Raw genomic sequence first — 18,427 nt, 5'->3', positions numbered from 1 at the left:
TAGACCTTAAAATAAAGAATATTATATGAGACAAGGAAGGACATTACATAATGATCAAAGGATCAATCCAAGAAGAAGATATAACAATTTTAAATATATATGCACCCAACATAGGATCACCTCAGTATATAAGGCAACTGTTAATAACCTTAAAAGGACAAGTTGACAATAACACCATAATAGTGGGGGACTTTAACACCCCACTTAAAGCAATGGACAGATCATCCAGACAGAAAATCAGCAAGGGAAACACAGGCCCTAAACAAAGCATTAGACCAGGTGGACTTAATGATATTTATAGGACATTCCATCCAAAAGCAGTAGAGTACACATTCTTCTCAAGTGCACATGGAACATTCTCTAGGATTGATCACATTCTGGGCCACAAATCAAGCCTCAATAACTTTAAGAAAATTAAAATCATGGCATGCATGTTTTCCAACCACAACACTGTATCACTGGAAAAATCAACAAGAAAAAAAGTGCAAAAAACACAAACACATGGAGACTAAACAACATGCTACTCAACAACCAATGGATCACTAAGAAATCAAAGAGGAAATTTAACAATACCTAGAAGCAAATGACAACAAAGATACAACACTCCAAAACCTATGGGATGTAGCAAAAGCAGTTCTAAGAGGGAAGTTTATAGCAATACAAGCCTACCTCAGCAAACAAGAAAAAGCCCAAATAAACAACCTAACTTTACATCTAAAGCAGCTGGAGAGACAACAGACAAGACCTGAAGTTAGCAGAAGGAAAGACATCATAAAGCAGAAATCAGTGAAATAGAAATGAAATAGAAATGAAGAAAACCATAGAAAAGATCAATGAAACGAAAAGCTGGTTCTTTGAAAAGCTCAACAAAATTGATAAACCCTTAGGCAGACTCATCAAGAAAAAGAGAGAGGACTCAACTCAATACAATTAGAAATGAAAAAGGAGAAGTAACAATGGACATCACAGAAATACAAAGGATCTTGAGACTACTCTGTGCAACAATACGCCAATAAAACGGAAAACCTAGGAGAAATGGACAAATTCTTAGAAAAGTACAATTTTCCAAGACTAAACCAAGATTAAATAGAAAAGATGAACGGACCAATCACAAGTACTGAAATTGAAACCATGATTTAAAAACTTCCAACAAACAAAAGTCCAGGACCAGATGGCTTCACAGGCAAATTCTATCAAACATTTAGCAAAGAGCTAATACCTATCCTTCTGAAAAAAATTCCAAAAAATTGCAGAGGAAGGAACACTCCTTCTATGAGGCCACCATCACCCTGATACCAAAACCAAACAAAGATACCACACACACACACACACACAAATTACAGGCCAATTTCTCTGATGAACATAGATGTAAGAATCCTCAACAAAATACTAGCAGACTACATCCAACAATACATTAAAGGACTGTACATCATGATCAAGTGGGATTTATCCCAGGGATGCAGGGGTTCTTCAATATCCACAAATCATTCAGTGTGATGCACCACATTAACAAACTGAAGAATAACAACCATATGATCCTCTCAATAGATTCAGAAAAAGCCTTTGACAAAATCCAACACCCATTTCTGATTAAAACCCTTGAGAAAGTGGGCATAGAGGGAACCTATCTCAGCATGATTAAGGCCATATATGACAAACTCAGAGCTAACATCACTCTCAATGATCAAAAGCTGAAAGAATTCCTGCTGAGATTAGGAATAAGACAAGGATGTCTACTCTTGCCACTACTAGTCAACATAGTTTTGGAAGTCCTAGCCACAGCAATCAGAGAAGTAAAAGAAATAAAAGGAATCCAAATCGGAAAAGAAGAAGTAAAAGTATCACTGTTTGCAGATGACATGCTACTATACCTAGAAAATCCTAAAGATTCTACCAGAAAACTGTTAGAGCTCATCAATGAATTTGGCAAAGTTGCAGGATACAAAATTAATGCACAGAATTTGACTGCATTTCTATATACTAACAATGAAAGATCAGAAAGAGAAATTAGGGAAGCAATCTTTTTTACCATTGCATCAAAAAAATAAAATAGTTAGGAATAAACCTACCTAAAGAGACAAAAGATCTGTACTCTGAACACTATAAGATGCTGATGAAAGAAATCAAAGATGACATAAACAGATGGAAAGATGCTCTTGAATTGGAAGAATCAATATTGTCAAAATGACTGTATTGCCCAAGGCAATCTACAGGTTCAGTGCAATCCCTATCAAATTGCCAAGGACATTTTTCACAGAACTGGAACAAAATATTTTAAAGTTTGTTTGGAAGCACAACAGACCCAGAATAGCCAAAGACATCCTGAAAAAGAAAAATGGAGTTGGAGGAATCAGGCTCTCTCACTTCAGACTATACTACAAAGCTACAGTCATGAAAACCATATGGTACTGGCACAAAGACAGAAATATAGATCAGTGGAACAGGATAGAAAGCCCAGAATTAAACCCATGCACCTACAGTCAACTAATCTATGACAAAGGAGGCAAGAATATACAATGGAGAAAAGACAGCCCGCTCAATAAGTGATGCTGAGAAAACTAGACAGCCACATGGAAAAGAATGAAATTAGAACACTCCCTAATACCATACACAAAAATAAACTCCAAATGGATTAAAGACCTAGATATAAGACCAGATACTATAAAACTCTTTAGAGGAAAACACAGGCTGAACACTCTCTGACGTAAATGACAGCAACATCTTCTCAGATCTACCTCTTAGAGTAATGACAGTAAAAACAAAAATAAACAAATGGGACTTAATTAAACTTAAAAGCTTCTGCACAGCAAAGGAAACCCTAAATAAAACGAAAAGACAACCCACAGAATGGGAGAAAATATTTGCAAATGAATCCACTGACAAGGGATTAATCTCCAAAATTTATAAACACCTTCTGCAGCTCCATTCTGAAAAAACAAACAACCCCAACAAAAAATGGGCAGAAGATCTAAACAGACAGTTCTCCAAAGAAGACATAGAGATGGCCAAAAAACACATGAAAAGACATTCAACGTCATTAATTATTAGAGAAATGCAAATTCTGAACATCGGCCAGAATGTTCATCATCAAAACGTCTACAAACAATAAGTGCTGGAGATGGTGTGGAGAAAAAGGAACCCTATTATACTGTTGTTGGGAATGTAAATTGGTGCAACCACTGTGGAAAACAGTATGGAGATTCCTCAGAAAACTAAAAATAAAATTACCATTTGATCCAGCAGTCCCACTCCACATCTATCCAGAGAAAACCATGACTTGAAAAGATACATGTACTCCAGTGTTCATTGCAGCACCACATATAATAGCCAAGACATGAAAACAGCCTAAATGTCCATCGACAGAGGAGTGGATAAAGAAGAAGTGGTACAGATACACAATGGAATATTACTCAGCCATTAACACAGAAGAAATAATGGCATATGTAGCAACATGGATGGATCTGGACATTATTATGCTAAGTAAAGTCAGTCACACAATAAGACACCACCATCAAATGCTATCACTTACATGTGGAATCTAAAAAAAGAACACAATGAACTTCTTTGCAGAACCAATCCTGACTCACAGACTTAGAAAAATGTATGCTTTCCAAATAAGATGGAGTGGGGGAATGTGCTGGGGGTTTGGGATGGAAATGCTGTAAAATTTGGCTGTATTAATCGTTGTACAACTATAAATGTAATAAAATTCATTGAGTAATTTAAAAATTTCTACTTTATCAGCAGAAAAAAAAATAAAAGTCCCAATTTTGATTCCTTTAATTTATTTATATATGTTTTTGCTTTTAGGTTGGCTTTGATATGAGTAAAGAAGCTGCCAGAAAATGCTATGAGAAGTCTGGCCTGAGACCAAGTGATATTGATGTAATAGAACTTCACGATTGCTTTTCTTCCAATGAACTTTTTACTTATGAAGCACTGGGACTCTGTCCAGAAGGTAACATCTTTGATGAGATACAGATTAACTTTCTACATTTCACTGAAAAAGTTTCATTTTCATCATTAAACAATGTAATTCACTAATTGCTTTTCTCTTCATGTTGGTTCTGCCACACTTTGCTAAGTGAATGTAAGCTATTTTTTTTTTTTTTCTTTTTTGGGGGGTTTTAGGGCTGCAGGTATGGAAGTTCTCAAGCACTAGGGATCAAATCAGAGCTGTAGTTGCTGGCCTACGCTACACCACAGCTCGTGGCAATGCCTGATCCTTAACCCACTGAGCAAGACCAGGGGTCGAACCCTCATCCTCATGGATACTAGTTGGGTTCATTAACCACTGAGCCACAACAGGAACTCCTGAAAACGGAAATCTTAGTTGGCGGGATCTGGCAGACTTTTTTTTCTTTTTTTTTTCTGAAGTGGCTGTATCATTTTCCATTACGGCCAGCAGTGTGTGAGGTTTTGGTTGCGTCACATTCTCATCAACACTGGATGTGGTCGGTTTTTAAAATTTCAGCCATTCAAAAGTATGTATTTAAATCAAGTATAATAAGTTTTTTAAAAATATAGGTACATTAAAAAAACAAAAAACCCTAAAGGATATATAGTGGTGTTTTATTTTTGTTTTAGTTTGTACATCCTTGATGACTAATGTTGTTAAGCATCTTCTCTTGTACTTTTTGAGCATTCATATATCTTTTGCGAAATGTCTGTTCAGATCATTTTGCCCTTTGATTTTTTTAAATGATTTTTATTTTTTCTATTATACCTGGTTTATAGTGATTTGTTAATTTTCTACTGTACAGCAAGGTGACCTAGTCACACATACATGTATACATTCTTTTTTCTCACATTATCATGCTCTCCTTTGATTTTGTGGGGTTGTCTTTATTGTGTTGTAAAATTAATATAAATGTATATTCTGGATATAAGTAATTTGTCCGATATATGTGGGCTGTGAACATTTTTCTCCAAGTCTGTGGTTTGCTTTTTTGTTTTATTCATAGTGTCTTTTGAAGAACAAATGAAGAAATTTTGATTATTGATTATAATTTCTTATCATTTTTTTTTTAATGGTTCAGGCTTTTTATCTTCTAAGCCTACCTCAAGTTGGTAAAGATTTTCTTCCACTTTTATACTAGGAATTCTAGAGCTTTAGATTTTAAACTTAAGTATATGATGTTTTGAGTCAGTTTTTGTGTTTGGTGTAAGGTAAAGGTTGATATTAATCTTTTTTCATATTGACATATTTAGTACCTTTTTTTTTTTTTTTTTTTCTGTCTTTTTGCCTTTTCTAGGGCCGCTTCCCGTGGCACATGGAGGTTCCCAGGCTAGGGATCGAATCGCAGCCGAAGCCACTGGCCTAGGCCAGAGCCACAGCAGCTCGGGATCCGAGCCACATCCGCAACCTACACCACAGCTCATGGCAATGCTGGATCCTCAACCCACTGAGCAAGGCCAGGGATTGAACCTACAACCTCATGGTTCCTAGTCGGATTCATTAACTACCGCACCACAATGGGAACTCCTGCCTTTAGTACCGTTTATTGGAAAGACTTTCCCCATTGAATTGAGTGGCACTTTTGTTAAAAATTGCCCATATATATGAGGAGATTCTCTGTTCTGTTCTATTGGTCTTCATGTCTACCTTTATTATTTTGGCTACTGTGTTTGTTATACTACACTCTGTTCTACTATACTATATCAGATAGGGTACGTTCTCCAACTTTGTTCTTTTTAGAAATCATTTTGATTGTTTTAGGTCCTTTGCATCTCCATGCACATATTAGAGTTATTTTGTCAATTTCTCTAAATTAAAAAGCTTGCTGGAATTTTCAATGGGATTCATTGAATCTGAGATCCATTTAGAGAGAACTGTCATGGAATTCCTGTTGGGGCTCAGTGGGTTAAGAACCTGACTAGTATTCATGAGAATGTGGGGCTGATCCCTGGCCTCGCTCAGTGGGTTAAGGATCCCGCATTGCTGCAAGCTGCAGTGTAGGTTGCAGATGAAGCTCAGATCTGGTGTTGCTGTGGCTATGGCCTAGGCTGGAGGCTACGGCTCAAATTTGACCCCTTTCCTGCTCTCTTGGGAACTTCCATATACCATGGATGTGGCCCTAAAAATAGTTTTTTTGTTTTTGTTTTTGTTTTGCTTTTTAGGACCACACCCGCGGCATATGGATATTCCCAGACTAGGGGTCGAATGGGAGCTACCGCTGCCGGCCTATGCCGCAGCCGCGGCCACATCAGATCCGACCTGTGTCTGCGATCTACACCACAGCTCACAGCAGCGCCAGATCCTTAACCCACTGAGTGAAGCCAAGGATTGAACCCAAAACCTCATGGTTCTTAGTCAGATTCACTTCCTCTGCACCACAATGGGAACTCCCGAGACAACTGTTGTCTTGACAGTGTTGACGCTTCCACTGCATCAGATGGTGTATTTACCGTTTAATTCCCCTTTACCTCCCATGGAATGTTCGCAGATTTTTAGTATAGGTCTTAGATATCTTTTGCTGGGTTTATTCCTAGATATTGTCTTGGTTTTGGCATAATTTTTTTTGCCTTCATTTTCCATTTGTTTGCTGATAGTAAATAAGAATATAGTCTATTCAAAAAAAAATCTTGTAAACTGTGACTTTGGTAAATTCATTTCTTAATTCTAGTAGTTGTTTTGTAGATTATGAGGGATTTTATGTTTTTTTACTTTTTTTATAATTTGAAGTATAGTTGATTTACAATGTCATGTTAGTTTCAGTGGTATAGCACAGTGATTCAGTTATATATATATATTCGGTTTATATATATATAAAATACCCTCACAGTGTTATAACTTTTGTTTTCAACAGTTGCACAAATTTAAAAACTCTAAGAGGAAAAAAAAAATCCTTCATATTTGCCCAGATATTTATAATTTCTATTGTTCTTTCTTGCCAATCCAATTTTTTCTAAATAATTTAATTTAGTATTTCTTATAAAGCAGGTCTTCTGGAGATGAATTCTCTTTCTTCAGCAGAGAATGTCTTAGCCTCTAAAGGAAATTTTCACTGGAAATGACCTGACTGGATTGACAGGTCTTTTCCTTTAGTACTGAAAACATATATTTTAACTCCTCTGGCCTGCATGGTTTGTAATGAGTGGTCATGCATACATATTCATGCATGTATGTAATTGTTCACTTTTCTCTAACTGCTTTCAAGATTTTTCACAGTTCCGTTGTACTACATCTAGGCATGGTTTTCTTTCTCTCTCTCTCTCTCTCTCTCTCTCTCTCTCTCTTTCTTTCTTTCTTTCTGCACCTGCTGCATGTGGCAGTTCCCAGGCTAAGGGTCTAATCGGAGCTACAGCTGCCGGCCTACACCCCAGCCACAGCAACACCAGATCTGAGCCTCATCTGTGACCTACACCAGAGCTCATGGCAACGTGGGTTAAGATCCTTAACCCACTGAGGGAGGCCAGGGATGGAGCCCGCAACCTCATGGTTCCTAGTTGGATTTGTTTTTGCTGCGCCATGACGGGAACTCCAGTTTTCTTTTAATTTATTCTGCTTTGGGTTTTCTGAGCTTCTTGAGTCTATAAAAATGTCTTTCACCAAATTTGGGTAGTATCCAGCCATTATTTTTTCAGATAATTTTCTTGCCCCAAATTTTTTTCTCTTCTCCTTCTAGGAGTCCAATAATGTATTTATTAGATCTTTTAATATCCCACAGGTCCTTGAGGCTCTATTTAATTTTTAGTCCCTTTTATCTCTGTCCTTCAGATTGGGTAATTTGTACTAATATATCCTTTTATTTATTTATTTTTAAATGATTTTTATTTTTTCCATTATAGCTGGTTTACAGTGTTCTGTCAATTTTCTACTGTACAGCAAAGTGACCCAGTCACACATATTATATACATTCTTTTTCTCATTGATATTTCTTTTCTAAAAATTAATTTATTGATGTATCCATCTAACTTTTTTTATACTGATATATTTTTCAAATTCGCTGACTCCGCCTCCATTCTCTGTCTGCTTTTGAACTCATCTTCTAGTGAGGTTTTTATTTATTTTATTTATTTTATTTATTTTTTTTTGCTATTTCTTTGGGCCGCTTCTGCGGCATATGGAGGTTCCCAGGCTAGGGGTTGAATCGGAGCTGTAGCCACCGGCCTACGCCAGAGCCACAGCAACGTGGGATCCGAGCCGAGTCTGCAACCTACACCACAGTTCATGGCAATGCTGGATCGTTAACCCACTGAGCAAGGGCAGGAACCGAACCCGCAACCTCATGGTTCCCAGTCGGATTCGTTAACCACTGCGCCACGACGGGAACTCCTGAGGTTTTATTTTAAATATGGTGTTTTCAGTTCTAGAATTTCCACTTGGTTCATTTTATTTTATTTTTTATTTTTTGTCTTTATGCCATTTCCATTTCCAGGGCCACTTCTGTGGCACATGGAGGTTCCCAGGCTGGGGTCTAATCGGAGCTGTAGCCACCAGCCTTCACCAGAGCCACAGCAACTCGGGATGCAACCTACACCACAGCTCACGGCAACTCCGGATCCTCAACCCACTGAGCAAGGGCAGGGATCGAACCCGCAACCTCATGGTTCCTAGTCAGATTCGTTAACCACGACGGGAACTCCTGGTGCATTTTATAGTTTTCATTTCTCTGCTCTATCTTTTTGCTCATTTTTAGTGTGTTTCCTTTACCTCCTAGTCCAAATAGCTATTTTTGTCTTTGTCCTGACAATTCTATAATCAGAGCCTTCTTGGATTTTGCACCTGTTGATTATCCTTTCCCATGAGAGTTGGTTGCATTTTCCTGGTTCTTGGATTGTATGCTAGGTAGGTAAATGCTATGTTGTATAGCTCCTCTGGAGAATGAGAATGTATTTGTTTTAAGCAGGCAGTAAACCCAGTTGTATTTAGACAACTTCTGTCTTGCCTTCCTTGGACTAAAGTTTTGTTCAGTTCTCTAGGCCTTTGCTATGCTGTTTTGGGTCTGTCTTACGAATGCTTTGCTCAGGAGTGAGCCCGAGACTTAGGTCCATGCACAGAATTAAGGGATCCTCTTTACTGGCTCTCGCCACTGTGACCTTTCTCCCTTATCTTCTGGCCTGTAGGGATCTTTCTTTCTGTCTGTCTTTCTTCCTTCCTTCCTTCCTTCCTTCTTTCTTTCTTTCTTCTCTCTCTCTTTTTTTTTTTTTTTTTTTTTGCTTTTTAGGGCCATGCTTCAGCACATGGAAGTTCCCAGGTTAGGGGTCGAATTGGAGCTATGGCTGCTGGCCTATGCCACAGCCACAGTAACCCGGAGTCTCAACCGCGTCTGCGACCTACACGACGGCTCATGGCAATGCTGGCTCCTTAACCCACTGAGCAAGGCCAGGGATCAAACCTGAACCCTCATGGATCCTTGTCGGGTTTGTTACTGCTGAGCCACAATGGGAACTCCAAAAGATGAGATTTCTGTTAGAATTTAGCTATTTGTGCTGCCCTGCTGCCATGCTTCTCCAACACTATTCTCATGGTTGGGGAAAATCTATTAAGAAAGCCTGAAAAAGAGAAAACTGGGAAATCACCCTTGTGCTTTGACTTCTCTCAAGTTTTCAACTCCCTCCACGATCCATCTGCTTTTGTTTACTTTTCAGAGCCTTCAGGTGGTTGTTTATTTGTGTTTCCTCCAGGGTCTTCAGTTGTAATCAGTGGGAAAGATAAATTTGTAATGAATATATGCTGCTCTAGTAGAACTGGCACCTGGAACCCAATCTCAAGGTTTTATTATTATTATTTTTAAAAATTTGATTGGGAGTTCCTGTCATGGCACAGTGGACATGAATCCAACTAGGAACCATGAGGTTGTGGGTTCCATCCCTGGCCTCGCTCAGCGAGTTAAGGAGCTGTGGTGTAGGTTGCAGACAAAGTGGCTCGGGTCTGGTGTTGCTGTGGCTGTGGCGTAGGCCGGCAGCAACAGCTCCGATTAGACCCCTAGCCTGGGAACCTCCATGTGCCGTGGGTGCGGCCCTCAACAGACAAAAAATAAATAAATAAATAAATAAATAAATTTAAGAATTAAAAAATCAATAAAAATTTTATTGGACTATAATTGACTTACAAAGTTGTGTTTAATTTCAGGTGTACAGCAAAGTGAATTGGTTAAACATATATTCACTCCTTTTCAGATTCTTTTCCCGTGTAGGTTATCACACAGTATTGAGTAAATTGCCCTGTGCTCTACCGTAGGTTCGAGTTTCTAAATGTCGTGATATACGATGATGACTTCCACATTTATATCCCGAACTCAGCCTGTTTCCATTATCTCTAGACTCATATATCCAGCTGTCTACATTTCAGGGGTTTTGGGGTGTTTGTCTCATCAAACATCACAAACCTAGGTGCAAATTGACCGTCTCAGATTTTCCAAACCTCCTTCCTCAGTCATCCCCTGTTGCTTAAATTGGAAGTTTTGTTTCTCCCTTTCTCTGACAACGCCCATTGAATCCGCTAAATCCCGTTGCCCGTGGACTCCACCTTCGAGGTATCTCCAGACTATGACCACCTCTTACCACTTGGTACCACTACCGGCCTGGTCCAGACCACCACGGTTTCTTATTGACGTGACTGTGGTAGTTTCAGAACTGGTCCCCCTACTTCTGCCTTGTCTCCTCACAGCCCGTTCTCTCTAATGCAGCTTTAATGGTCCTGCAAAAGCATACGGGAGACCAGGGTCAGTCCTCCGTCCATCTCACCCAGAAGCGAAGGCCCATTGCCATCTTTCCTCTTTACTTTCTCCTCCCATCTGTCAGACTTCTCCTTCTCTCTGACTCTTTTACTTTGCTGGAGTTATATTGGTTATATAGCCGCCAGCCTACACCACAGCCACAGCAACACCAGATCCGAGCCACATCTTCGACCTACACCACAGCTCACGGCAGCGCTGGATCCTTAACCCACTGAGCAAGGCCGGGGATCGAACCCACAACCTCCTTCTTCACATGCCCTAGGCCTGCTCCTAGCTCAGAGCCTTTGCTCCAAATACCCATCAGATTTGTTCTCTTGCTCCTCTCAGGTCTTTGACCACGTGCCACCTCAGTGGAAGCCTTCTCCAGTCCCTTCGTTTAGAATGTAAACCCCTCACCTCTTCTCCTCTGTCACATCACTTCCTCTGCCCCCTTTCCCGCCTCCTTTTCTTTTCCCATGGCATTTATCACCACTGTAAGTATGATAGATTTTACTTATTTTACGTGTTGTCTGTCTTTTCCTCATGCCTCCGTGAGAGCTGGGATATTTGTTTCACGGCTCTATCCCCAACTTCCCAGGGCACTTATTGGCACATAATAGGTGTAATAATTGCCTTTTCGTCCTATCCATGGTATGTGAGAGTGATCATTGCAGTTCTTCATGCCTAGATCATTCTTCATGGATGAGTTCAAGATAACTCCCAAGTGGAATCTTCTTTTTTTTTGCTATTTCTTGGGCCGCTCCTGCGGCATGTGGAGATTCCCAGGCTAGGGGTCCAATCGGAGCTGTAGCCACCGGCCTACACCAGAGCCACAGCAACGTGGGATCCAAGCCGCGTCTGCAACCTACACCACAGCTCACGGCAACGCCGGATCGTTAACCCACTGAGCAAGGCCAGGGACCAAACCCGCAACCTCATGGTTCCCAGTCGGATTCGTTAACCACTGCGCTACGACGGGAACTCCCCAAGTGGAATCTTCTGATGCTTCTTAGGATTGTATATATTATGGAAAGAGCTATGCAGTAAAGTGTTTACTTCTTGGGGTTGGTTCAGCCTGCTATGACTTGATACCATAACAATATTTAATAATATGAAAGCAGTGATAGCAGATAGTATACCTGTTATGACCGGAGTTTTATATCAAGTTCCGTGTTAGAAACACACTGAAAAAAATAGAAGGATGCCCTAGGGGATGGTTTTTAATCTACAGCCTAGATTTAAAATCAAATTATAAGTGTTAGTCATCTAAAATTCTGTGATTAGTATGTTTTTTTGCCAATAGAGGAACTCTTGTTTCCCCCCCCCCCCGCTTGCTGTGCCTGCAGCATGTGGAAGTTGCTGGGCCATGGAGCAAACTCACACCACAGCAGTGACCCAAGCTAGAGCAGTGACAGTGCTCGGTCCTTAACCCACTAAACCACCAGGGAACTCGGAGAAGCTCTTTGATTTTTGAAGACAATAAAATGTACTGGCTGGAGTTTTCGTGTGGCTCAGTGGGTTAAGGATCTGGTGTTGTCACTACTATGGCTTGGGTTGCTGCTGTGGCGCAGGTTTGGTCCCTGGACCAGGAACTTCTGCATGCCGTTGGTGTAGCCAAAAAGAAAAAAAAAAAAAAGGAGAGGAAAAAAAAATATGTTGGCTAATAACACAGGCTATGGAGCCAGACTGTCTGAGCATCCTAGATCCCCTGCTGTTTCCTTAGATTGGTTCTTTTTATTTTATTTTATTTTTTACTTTTTTGCCTTTTTTTGCCTTTTCTAGGGCCGCTCCTGGGCATATGGAGGTTCCCGGGCCAGGGGTCTAATCAGAGCTGTAGCTGCCGGCCTACACCAGAGCCACAGCGTAGATCCGAGCCGCATCTGCAACCTACACCACAGCTCACGGCAACGCCGGATCCTTAACCCACTGAGCAAGGCCAGGGATCGAACCCGCAACCTCATGGTTCCTAGTCGGATTCGTTAACCACTGAGCTACGATGGGAACTCCTTAGATGTGTTCTTAATATTTATGTGTCGATTTCCTTATCTGTAAAGTGAGAATGATAAAACTGCATAGGGTCGAGGATTAAATTAAATTATGTAAATATATGTAAAATAATGAGAACAAGGGCTGATGTGGAGTGAGTGCTGAAAAGCTATTAGCTGTCTCTGACAGCACCACTACCAGCATTATCATTATTTGGGGAACTGCCTCTCATTACCAGAAGTATCATCTAGGAGATTTTTTTTTTTCCTTTTTTGCTGCCCCTTGGAGCATGGGGTTCCCAGGCCAGGGATCAGATTCAAGCCTATGCCACAGCTGTGGCAACACTGCATCCCCCAACCCACAGTACTGGGTCAAGGAGTGAACCTGTGTTTTGGCGTTGCAGACACCAATCCTGCTGCACCACAGTGGGAACTCCTGGAAGAATGTTTTATACAATGTGTGCATTTTATTTACTTCATAAACACCTGGAAGAATAACCAGGAATTGATAGGAATGTTGAAGCTGCTGGGTCTGTGACATAATTTTTTTTCTTTTAAGCTTACATTTATGCTTAACAATATTTTCAGCACTCTTTTTTTCTTGTCCCTCTCTCCGCTTCCCTCCCTATTTTTTATTAAGAATACTTATATTGCATATAAGCATATAGTACAGTTGAAAACAGATATGAGTACATTTTGGAAAAATATGAAGTTTTAAACCTGCTATTATTTTAGTTATGGTATTATATCCATTTCAGTTCTTTTCTTCTGGTTCTCTGAATCTCTGTTCTATCTGTAGCAATTTTGGAAGCCAGAGGGCTCTTAGTAACTAATAGGAGCTTTGTTTCGTGCAGGAAATGTTCTGAAAATATAAGCCTTTCTTACTCAGTATTTATTATCTTGCTTTTAATATTGCTTACGTCAATTAGATGTTAGTTTGAGCCATCAAAAAATGTTTGCTCCAAGAAATACTTGGTTATCTGTAAGTTTAAAAAAACCAAACATGGAGTTCCCCTCGTGGCTCAACAGAAATGAATCTTGACTAGCATCCATGAGGACACAGGTTCAGTCCTTGGCCTTGCTCGGTGGGTTAAGGATCCAGCGTTGCGGTGGCTGTGGTGCAGGCTGTTGGCTATAGCTCCGGTTCGATCCCTAGCCTGGAAACCTCCATATGCTGAGGGTACGCCCCTAAAAAAAGACAACCCCCCCCAAAAAAAAACCCCAAACAAAAAAACATATCATTATTCCATTGTTATTTTTAAACATTTGTGAATGTCATTTTTCCTTCTGTAGGTCAAGGTGGAAAACTGGTTGATGATGGAGATAATACTTATGGAGGAAAGTGGGTCATAAATCCCAGTGGTGGACTGATCGCAAAGGGACACCCACTTGGAGCTACAGGTAATAATACAAAGATTTCCCACTTATTAAAATCATTTTTGGCCTAAGGGTGAATGATTTAGTCATTGAGTGAATGATTTTATTCTTTGAATTTGGTAGCCAGTGTGTTAAATGATTGTTTAGCCATGGTATTTTTTCTTTTCCTTTCTTTTTATGGCTGCACCTACGGCATGTGGAAGTTCCTAGGCTAGAGGCCGAGTTGGAGTTGCAGCTGCAGGCCTACACCACAGCCACAGCAACACCAGATCTGAGCTGCTGTGACCCACGCTGCAGCCTGCGGCAATATGCAAGCTGAGCAAGGCCAGGGATTGAACCCACATCCTCACAGAGACCATGTTGGGTCCTTAACCTGCTGAGACACAGCAGGAACTACTTATTTTCTTTAAGTATAATATACTTCAATAATCTTGATTAATTAATGAGTATTTGAATTAGTTGAAACTCTAACTTCAACAGTGTGTGTTTTTAAAAGTTTGATTATTTTAAAATAGATGTACAGCTTGAGTAACAAAATGTTTCCAAATAGTGATCTTCCTAGATCTGCTAATGTATGATTTGAAATAAGCACATAATTTACATATAGTTGTATATGTGGTTGGTGTTGCATAGAAATTCTTTTTCTCTTGAGAGCACTGGATTAAAAATTATGAAATAAGAATTTTACTCTTTTCTACTGCTGATTGGTCATGTAACTCTTTCGGTTAATTATCAGTCATTTAATCACTTTAACTCTTAGTTTCCTTAATTGTAAAATGAAGAAAGTATACAAAGCGGTTTCGGAAAGAACTTAGCGCTAAAATTCTGAGATTCATTTTATGAACTTAGGTGAGTTTTGTATTTTTTCTATATTGTATATATTAATGAAATAAAATTTTATAAATTATCATAAATACCAAAATAGAGAAGTTAGAATTAATAGTGTATTCATTAGCACAATTAACCTTGGCTTATTTCTGTTTATCACTCAAAATTAGGTAAATTTAGAATGTAATGGAGAAAACAGGTGTGTGTAGATAGGCCTCAGAGGCAGGTAAACGGGCACATATGGTTACAGTGTAATGTACCCCCTTGCTATTTGTTTTCTGTTTCATCCTTTTCTTTGGTTCTTTCTTTTCTCACTTTCATGCTAATTACTTATTAATTAGGTATTTTGTCATATTTTATTTTCTTCTATTGAATGGTATCTTTTTCTTATGTTTTCAGTGTTTGCTCTAGGATTTACAACATGCATCTTTAATTAACCACCTTCAAATAATGTCATACCCTTTCGCACAGAATGTCAGGTATTTTTACAACAGCATATTTCTGTGTTCTCCTTCCTGCCCTTTTTGCTATTATTATCATGCATATACATCTTCTTTTGGGGGGGGGGGGCGCATCTGTGGCATATGGAAATTCCTGGGCCAGGGGCTGAATCTGAGCTGCAGCTGTGACCTGTGATGCCACAGCTGCGGCGATGCTGAATCCTTAACCCACTACACCAGGCCAGAGAGCGAATCCAACACCACAGAGACAACGTCAGGTCCTTAACCTGCTGTGCTGCAGAGGGTACTCCTACACACGTCTAAGTATATTATAAACCCCACAAGATACTATTATTGCTTCGAATAATTGAATATCTTTACAAGTAATCTAAAAATGAGGTGAATGAGAGTGATGTCATTGGGAGTGGCCGAATAACAACATCTGAAAATACTCTCTGTGGTAAAATTACCAAGAACACTTGAAAAAATCATGAAGATCAACTTTTTCGGAACTTTGGAAATTAACCAAAGGCTTACACCCATCTGGGAGAACATTTATTAAAAAACAAGCCAGCACCTGTCTCTCTGTAAGAACAGTAAGCTTTGTGGCATTTTGACCTGCTCTGATAGCACTCCATTCCCCCGGCTGCATGGTAGCCTTCAAAACTAACAGCCTGCGTTCACGGTGAGAACGAGCAGTTTCCTCAGCCCTGGAGGAGACAAAATGCAGTTGGAGGGCTTTCAAAGCCCCATATTCAGAATTGTCATTATTTGGCCTGTCTGGAAGTTCCCTGGTAAACCCTCTCTCAAAAAGCTTATCTTTATGTAACCTGACGGAGAACTTGCCCAGTGCAAACAGTATTTTCTTCAGAGTCATTTATCAAAAACAGTCAGTGATAACTTTTTAACACCGTAGCTGCCTGCGATACCAATAACAATTGGAGCAAACGACAAATTAACCAAAAAACTTAAAAGAAAAAGCTGATGAGTGCGATGTTTATAGGGGGCTTTGAAGAGACCTGACATACTCCTGGGAATCTAGAGCACCACGTGCACACGTAAGGCTGAGCATATGCCCAAGACTGTACATGCTCAGGAAAGCCCAAGCAGGTCCTAAGCAGTTATCTCTGGGCTCTAACTTTGGGGCTCTTCACAAGCAGGACGTAAAGGCTAAGATGGAGTTTTTAACTCCCTGGTTTAGTGCCCCCCCCCCCAATATGCACGCGTGCGCGCGCGCACACACACACACACACACACACACACACACAGCCTCAGCAAAGACTGGGAGGCTTATCCCAGGCATCTAAGGAGAGATCTCTTTCCACTCATTAGTTGGCCACTAAGTGAGAAGAAAATTCAGGGGCCAGTTGTGACAAAAAAATACATACTTTACAGAGTTAGGTGGGAAAAGTCAATAGATTAACAACCGCAAAATTCTGGGAAAGGGGAACAATCTGATTTGTAGAGTTTCCACCTCATATTATGTGAATTGTCCAATTTTCAATGAAGAACTATGAGATATACAAGGAAATAAGAAAGTATGATCCATACACAAAGGAAAACAGCAATCAGTAGAAACTCTGATAACCCAGATATCAGATTTATTAGACAAAGACTTCAGCTACTTAAGGATGTTCAAAGAACTACAGGAAACTGTATATAAAGAACTCAAGGCGAGTATAACAAGAATTCATCAAATAGAGAATATCACTTACTGGATGGAAGTTATAGAAAAGAACCAAATAAATTCCGGCATTGAGGAGTGTAATAACTATAATGAAAAGTTTACTAGAGGGGCTCAATACTGGATTCGAACAGACAGAAGAAGAAAACAATCAGTGAACCTTACGACAGGTCAATTGACCTTATCCAGTCTGAGGAACAGAAAAAAAAAATGCCAGAAAAATGAGGAGAGCCTTGAAGACTTGTGGGACACGGACAAAGTGTAGCAACACATACAGAATAATAGTCCCAGAAGGAGAGGAGATGAAAAATGGGGCCAGAAAGAAGATTTGAAGAAATAATGGCTGATAAACTTCCCAGACTTAAGGAAAAAAGATGTATATATATCTCCAGGAAATTTAACAAACTCAAAACTGAAGTACCTTAAAGAGATCCACACTTAGACACATCGCAATCAAACTGTTGGAAGCAAAAGACAGAGAGAATATTGAAAGCAATAACAGAGAAGTGATTCATCATGTACTCAAGATCCTCGATTTCTCTTCAGAAATCCTGGAGGCAGTGTGATGAAAGAAACTACCCACCAAGAATCCTGTATTCAGGGAGACTGCCTTTAAAAAATGAAGACGTTAAGACATTCCTAGATAAACAGCAATGGAGAGAATTTACCACAGGCTTCCTCTACAAGAAATAAAGAGGGAATTTCTGTTGTGGCTCAGTAGGTTAAGGACCTGACATTGTCTCTGTGAGGATATGGGTTAGATCCCTGGGTTCGCTCAGCTGGGTTAAGGAGCCAGTGTGGCTGCAAGCTGCCGTGTATGTCATAGATGTGGCTTTGTTGCGAGGGCTGTGGCAGAGACCAGCAGCTGCATCTCTGGTTTGACCCCTAGTCTGGGAACTTCCATGTGCCTCAGGTGCAGCTGTAAAGAAAGAAAGGAAGGGAGGGAGGGAGGGAGGAAAGAAGAAAGGAAGGAAGTCATTCAGACTGAAATGAAAGCTCACTTTAAAAAAAAAAAAACTAAAAAAAAAAGTGTGCTTGGCAGTGAAGTAGAGAGCACATGAAGAAATAAAGAGCAGTGGTAAATGCAACTGCACTGGTAAATATAAAAGATAATTTAAGTGTATTTTTTTGTCACTCCCCCCCCTTATATCTGATAAAAAATACAACTGTATAAGGCAATAATCTAAGTTGCTTTTATACAATGCATAGAGATATAATATGTCTGATAATAACACAAAAGAGGGAGGAGGAGAGAGGGTTATATAGGAGCAAATTTTTGTGTGGGCTATTGAAATTAAATCAGTATTAATTTGGACTTGGTTGCTGCAAATTAAGATGTTACTTGTAATCCCTAGAATAATCACTGAGAAAATAACTAAAAATATATATAAAGAAATGGTACATTTGAAAATACCTATTTAACAGAAAAGGGGGAAATGATGGAGAAAT

At 39.7% G+C, this 18,427-nt stretch overlaps 1 protein-coding gene across 1 annotated transcript in view; it reads left to right on the top strand.

Moving 5' to 3' along the window:
• The window catches only part of SCP2 (sterol carrier protein 2), a 124,775-nt gene that overhangs the window by 57,378 nt on the left and 48,970 nt on the right, over positions 1-18,427 (top strand). The window contains 2 exon segments of the mRNA NM_001168415.1: positions 3,811-3,958; positions 13,943-14,050. Coding sequence (NP_001161887.1) covers positions 3,811-3,958; positions 13,943-14,050 — 256 coding nt within the window.

The sequence above is a fragment of the Sus scrofa genome, chromosome 6, assembly GCF_054392235.1.
Source record: "Sus scrofa isolate SSC_HxYL_T2T_F1_AM1 chromosome 6, Sscrofa_HxYL_maternal_Yorkshire_Landrace_v2.0, whole genome shotgun sequence".
Classification (NCBI taxonomy): Eukaryota; Metazoa; Chordata; class Mammalia; order Artiodactyla; family Suidae; genus Sus; species Sus scrofa.
The sequence above is the reverse complement of the archived record's forward strand: the minus strand, read 5'-3'. Positions and strand labels throughout refer to the sequence as shown.